The sequence below is a fragment of the Phaethon aethereus genome (genome assembly GCF_964289735.1).
Source record: "Phaethon aethereus genome assembly, chromosome: 16".
Taxonomy (NCBI): domain Eukaryota; kingdom Metazoa; phylum Chordata; class Aves; order Phaethontiformes; family Phaethontidae; genus Phaethon; species Phaethon aethereus.
In genome coordinates, this window is record NC_138592.1 from 703,345 (window position 1) to 709,086 (window position 5,742).

A 5,742-nucleotide genomic window follows, 5' to 3' on the forward strand; every position below is an offset into this window, starting at 1 on the left:
GGGGTGCTGGCAAAGGGGCTGTGTGTGTCCTGGGGTGGGGGACAGCGCTCGTGGCCCTGACCTGCTGCGCGGACTGTGTGGAGGCCGGTGGAAGCCAAGTGGGGGTTTCTGCTCAGACCTGAGCTCGGGGCAGGGCTTGGGGCACCCGGGGTCTGCAGCGGTGCGAGACCGCAGGGGTGCGCCGCCCCGGCAGAGCCGGCGGCAGCTCGAGCTCGCCTTACCTGGGAACCCCGGTCTCGGGAAGGTGAAAGCCTCACCTGGGTGCCAGGCATTAAAGAGCAGGACGAATTCCCCGATGTGGCAGCTGGTGCCCTGGTAGCCGGTGGAGGTCTCCAGCGTCAGGCTGTAGCGGCCGATGTGGGCGCTGGTGGGGGAGCAGAGCGAGACGGAGAGGGAGTCCCCGTCCTGCTGCTGGACCACGGCGCTCCAGCCCGATTCCTCTGGGAAGTCGGTCACAGCGAAGTGGGACCTGGTTCCCGACGTCTCGAGGGGGCAGGGCCCTGCCAAGAAGGAGCACCTCAGCTCTCCCAGTGCTCCAGGGACCCCGGGAGCCCCACGCCGCGGGGGCTGCGCCGAGGGGACCTGCCCCACAAGCGCCTCGCGGTGCTCCCGTGCCCTCTGCCCCGCGGCGGCTGCCCGGCCCTCGGCTCTTGTACCCCAGGAACATTCGCTGTTCGCTTTGTTGGGGACCGGGGCGCGGGGCAGCCCAGCCGGGGGAGGCTCAGGCCCGTCTCCTGCCATTTGGGACAGGGCAGGAGGGAGGGACTCGCCCCACGGGTGCCCCAGGGCCGGGAGAGCGGCGGGGTGCTCACCCCGGTGCCCACCCCAGGCCAGGCCTCCTCCCCTCGGTGCACCCACTCCTGCTCCGCTCGGAGCAGAGCCGCCGCGTCCCCGTGCCCGCGCAGCCCAGTCCCACGGCGCGGGGCCCTGGCAGAGCCTGGCTGCGAACCCCGGAGCCGCGTCGCCGGGGTGCTCTCAGCAGGAGCCCGGCTACGTGCGCGCAGCCTCAGGCGTTGCTGCAAACATCACACGATTAGCGATTACATCAGTGGCCGCAGCGCTCGAGCCGAGGACAGCGTGATCCCTGCCGGCCCCTCCGAGCACGCGGCCGTGTCCAAGCCACCTGCGCTGAGCCAGCTCCAAATGCCGCTCCTCCGCGGAGCGGTGACGCCCAGCTCCGGCCAAGCGCGGCTCCGTGGCGATGCCGGTGCCCCCGCAGGGCTGGCCGGCAGCCAGCGCAGCGGTGCCGCCGTGGCCCGCTCCCCCCCGCCAGGTCCCGGGCTGGTCCCCTGCCAGCCTTCGCCCGCAGCGTGGGCGGGACGCCAGGCGAGTCACCGAAAATACTCATGACCTCATGAGAGTGACACAGTTTCTCCTCTCTGTCCTTTCGGGGAGGCTGGGTTGAGCCAACCTTGTCCTTTTGGCAAGGGCCAGCCTGGCACTGCCCTGGGGACTGGAGCCTGCCTCCGCCTCCTCCTCCTCCCTGCCTGCAAAGCCAGCAGCATCCCCCGTGCCCGAGCAGGGCTCCTCAAACTCGGCTGCTTTAAAAACACGGGCTCTGTTTTTGCACGGAGCCGTTCCCGTCTCCTGCGGGAGGTGGTCTGGCAGCCCCTGCCCCGGCAGAGCTGCGGGTCTGGCCCCGGCGAGGGATGTGCCGGGGCCACCGCCGGTGCGGCAGTGCGGCCGCGTGCCTTTGCGGGAGCCGAAGCACCTTCGCCCTTATTCCGCAAGCGCCCGGGCCGCGCTCCAGCCCGCCGGCAGCCACCGCCGGCCTGTGCCTTTATCCAGGGGAATTCTTGCTTGCAACACCCGCCCGGCAAGGCCTGGGACGCAGCATGGCCTCGTAAAAACCTGGTGGGTTTGAGCGGCGGGTGGGCAGACCCCCTGCCACGGCTGCCTGGGGACGGGTTAGGGCGAAGCCGGGGGTGCTGGGTTCGTGTTTGTCACCCCACGGTGGGGTTGGAGCTTCTGGGGAAAAGAAAAAAGGAGCGTTTTACACTGCGAGGAAACCCGGGTGCAGTTTCACTTTGCATTCTGACTCAGCAGGACGCTGCAGCACCAAAATAACTCTCGCCCAAGAAAGAGTTTCCTCTCCCTTTGCTCGGAGCTGGCGGGGAACAAGCCCCTGCCCGGCGGCCGCGCCCAGCTCTGGCCGCAGCAGCGACGTCCCCGTTCCTGCCGCTCGCACCGGGCTCCTGCCGGGGCTGCGGCAGCAGCAGAAGTCCCCGGTGCGGAGCCACAGGGATGCACCTGGATGCTGCGCCCGGATCCCGCGACCAGCTCCGGCACTGCTCGGGGGGCTGCAGTGGGGCTGTGTGCTGGGGAGGCTCAATGGGAACGTTTCCTTTCTCCAGGGTTTGTGTTTCCTGAGCAAACCCCGCTCTGGGGATGTCGGAGCGCTGGCGGGGCAGCGGTGGCTGGGTAGAAAGACCATCAGCAAAAGTGCTGTGAAACCCTCTGGCTGAAAAAATTCACTTTCGCTGATGTTTCTCAGAGAAACAAGAGACTCGGGCTGCTTCCTTGGCCCCAGCCAAGGCACATCCCGGTGAGCCAGCAGCGCCGGCACAGCCCTGAGTCTGGCTCCGCCGCGGGAGGAGGTGGCAGCGGCGGCTTTTTGTTTTCTTTCTTTATCGCTTCCCTTCAGCTCTCGTTAGGGAGCCCTTTCTACCTTTTCTCTCCGTCTCGGTATAAAAGCTGTGCACAGCACCAGCACCTGCTGGGAGGGGACAGGGTGGGGACGGGGCCTGCGTGAGATGGGGCAGGTGCCTCGGCGCCCCACGTGAGCGTGGGGCGAGCCCTCGGGAGGGCAGCCCGCTCGCGGCGCAGGGCACGGCAGCACTCACCCGTCTCGACGTTGAAGGCGAGTTTGTCCACCCCCTCCTCGTAGCTTCTGCCCGAGAAGCGCAGGGTGATGGTGAAGGGCTGCCCCCGCCGCACCACCAGCTGCTGGCAGCCCATCTCCGCCGTCCGGTGCTCCCGGCCGTTGCGCTCGCGCTGCAGGTCCCACGTCTCCAGCACCAGATCTGCAACGGCAGCGGCGTGTACGGCTCTCGCCCCTGCCGCGTGCTCCCGGCCCCGGGACGCAGCCGTGCCCCGCACACGCAGCCCCTGCGTTCGGGCAGAAGGGATTGCCGTTACCCCCACCCTGAGCCCCGGCTTTTTGGTCCTTGGTGCCGGGGTTTGGCAGCCTCCTCTGGCCACGCTGCCCGGTCCGGGTGCCGGGCTCGGAGCTTCCCTGCTGCGGCGCTCCGCAGGCTGGGCTCGCGTCGGGCGCTGCGAGCCTGCCGGGGCAGGGGCGGGGGTCCCGCAGCCAGTCGGCAGCTGAGCTCGCAGCAAAGTGCTGCCCTCCCGGCCCAGCTCTGTGCTGGATTTCTTGTGCTGTGGTGCTGCCTGCCACAGTACCAGCACGGAGGAGGGGCACCACGAGCTGCCGGAGCTGTGCCAGGCCCACGGCTCACCGCATCCAGCACTGGAGCAAAGCCATTTGCTCACCTCCGCTGTCTGGGAGGTGTGGGGCCCGTCGGCTGGGGATTGCTGTCTGTGTGCCCCCACCCCAAACGAGCGCCGCTGAGCCCAGAGAATGCCAGGGACGGTTCTGGCCTCAGCCAGGCCGAGGTCAGCTCTCCGGGCGGCTTTACCGCTCCACCACTGCTGACAAATTGGACAGACAGACCGTAAATTCGCTGACAAAGAGGGCGGCTGATTCCCCGGCCTCGGGCGCTCCGCTCTGCCTCCCGCCAGTGCAGGCAGGGCTGCGCGCTGGAGCAGCCGGCAGCCACGTCCCCACTGCCCCGGGCGCTGCGCTGGAGCGATGCGATATCGTTCATCATTGCTCAAGGCCAGTGACCCTCAAATGCTCTGCCAGCAGACGTGTTAGTTGCCAGAATAAGGAAAAGAGTTGAGTGCAGGAGAGGCACGCAGTGAACTCGGCGCCAGCCAGGGACCGGGTGGGTCGCGGGGGCCATGCTCAGCTTCCTGCCCTTGTGCCGCAGCTCTCCCTGGCCGTGCCCTTCCCGGTGCTTGCATGCCAGCAGTGGTGGTCACCAGGCCCTCCTCGGGCTGGTGCCAGATGGAAATGCCTGACCCTGAGCTCGCCGCTCCCAGAGCTAAATGGAAACCCCACTCCTGGCTCTCCAGGCACGGGGACACCACAGCGTGCACCCAGGGGACACGGTCAGGCTCATCACCGGTCCCCACCGCACTGCGAGAGCCGCTGCGGACAGCTGGGACTGTCCATAAGTAAGGGCAAGGTCCCTCCAGCTGGGCCAGCGGGACCCTGGAGCGGTCGGAGCACAGAAAGGACCTTGCCATTGCCACCTCCCGCTTCGTAAGCAGTAACATGGCTCCTCCTTGTCCCAGTCACCCGGAGTTATGGTGCTCAGTGGATTTAGCAAGAAGTGGAGCATTTTTCAAAGCACGAGTGCCTCTTCCTGAACAGATCAGAGCCGAGAGACAGGCGGGGAGGGGGCTGCAGTGCCGCCAGGGCGTGCAGACGGCCGCAGGGTCCCAGGCTCGGCCGCACAGGATTGAGGGCTGCCCCGGGTGTAGCGGCTCAGCTTCGTGCGGGAGCTGGCAGTGCCTGTGCCAGTGCCCGAACCCGGTGCCTCACGTTGGCATCGTTGCTGCGGTGCCGGTGAGCCGGGACAGCCCGCGGTGCTGCCGGGCACCGGGGCAGAGCGATGCCGTCTCACCCGGAGGGCAGTGCGCCCATCAGTATCACACAGTCCCGTTTCCCAGGGCTTTGGGGACAGCTCTGTGGGAGGCGGGGGTTCTCTCTGCCCCCTCACACAAGTCTGAAAAGCCACCGCGCAGGGGGCCTTCTGAAGGCCAGAAGCATTACTTCTGGTGGAGCCTCCAGAAGTCCTCCTTAGCCCAGGGTGGGCGGTAGGCACGCGTTCCTAGCCCAGCTGCCAGCACCCTTCTGCGAGAGCGCGGAAAGCTTTAAATAGCATCAGACTTCGTTCTGCAAATAGCGTTGTCGCTGCGGAGCGAGGGAAGGGAGCCCACCCCGCGCGGAACCGCACTTTTCTCGCCGCTGACCTCTGTCTTCGTCCTCCCCGTTCCCTATGGCCGCTCGCTCCAGCTGGGCGCTCAGCGAGCTGCCGCGGGAGCCGGAGCTGGCTCCGGAGCCCTTTGCTCCCGGGGGGCGGCGGGGGGCTCCAGCCAGTCAGCGCAGGCCAGAAATCCCGGGCCCCGGCGGGAGGGGATCGTCCCACGGTCTTACCTTCGGCCATGGTGCCCGGCCCGGGGTCCCGCGGTGCTGGGAGCCGGTGCTGGTGCGGGAGCTGGAGCTGGAGCCGGTGCCGGGAGCTGGTTATGGCGCTGGGAGCCGGTGCTGGAGCCGGTGCTGGAGCCGGTGCTGCCCCTCAGCGCCCGCCGCCCGGCCCCGCCGCTCGCTCCGTTTATACCGCGCCCGCCGCCGGCGCGCACACCCCCGCGGCCGGGATGGCGGAGGGAAAGAAAGGAAAAACAAAGTTTCCAGGAAACGGAGTGGTTTCGGTCCCACCTATTTAAAACAACCACCCAAAGGAAAAAAAAAAAAAAAAAGTGGCCGGGGGTTCAGCTCCCGCCCAGAGGCGCCGGGACCGACCCGCGGGGCGCAGCCCCTCGCCACCGCCCCCGGGCAGGGGCTGGAAACGCTGCTCGTCAGGAGGAGGAAAACAAAAAAGGGGGGGAGGAGAGGGGCTGTGCAGTTCACACCGAGGTGCCAGAAACTTGGGGAATGTTTTCTCCTTATAAAGT

General features: G+C 67.6%; 1 protein-coding gene across 1 annotated transcript in view; it reads right to left on the minus strand.

Moving 5' to 3' along the window:
• TGM2 (transglutaminase 2) overlaps positions 1-5,308 on the minus strand; it is a 13,820-nt gene extending 8,512 nt beyond the window's left edge. The window contains exons 1-3 of the mRNA XM_082007016.1: positions 5,225-5,308; positions 2,844-3,023; positions 258-500 (exon numbers count right to left, since the gene is read on the minus strand). Of these exons, the coding sequence (XP_081863142.1) occupies positions 258-500; positions 2,844-3,023; positions 5,225-5,234 (433 nt within the window). The 5' untranslated portion in view covers positions 5,235-5,308. The remainder of the gene's footprint in view (positions 1-257; positions 501-2,843; positions 3,024-5,224) is intronic.
• Between the last annotated feature and the right edge of the window lie 434 nt (positions 5,309-5,742).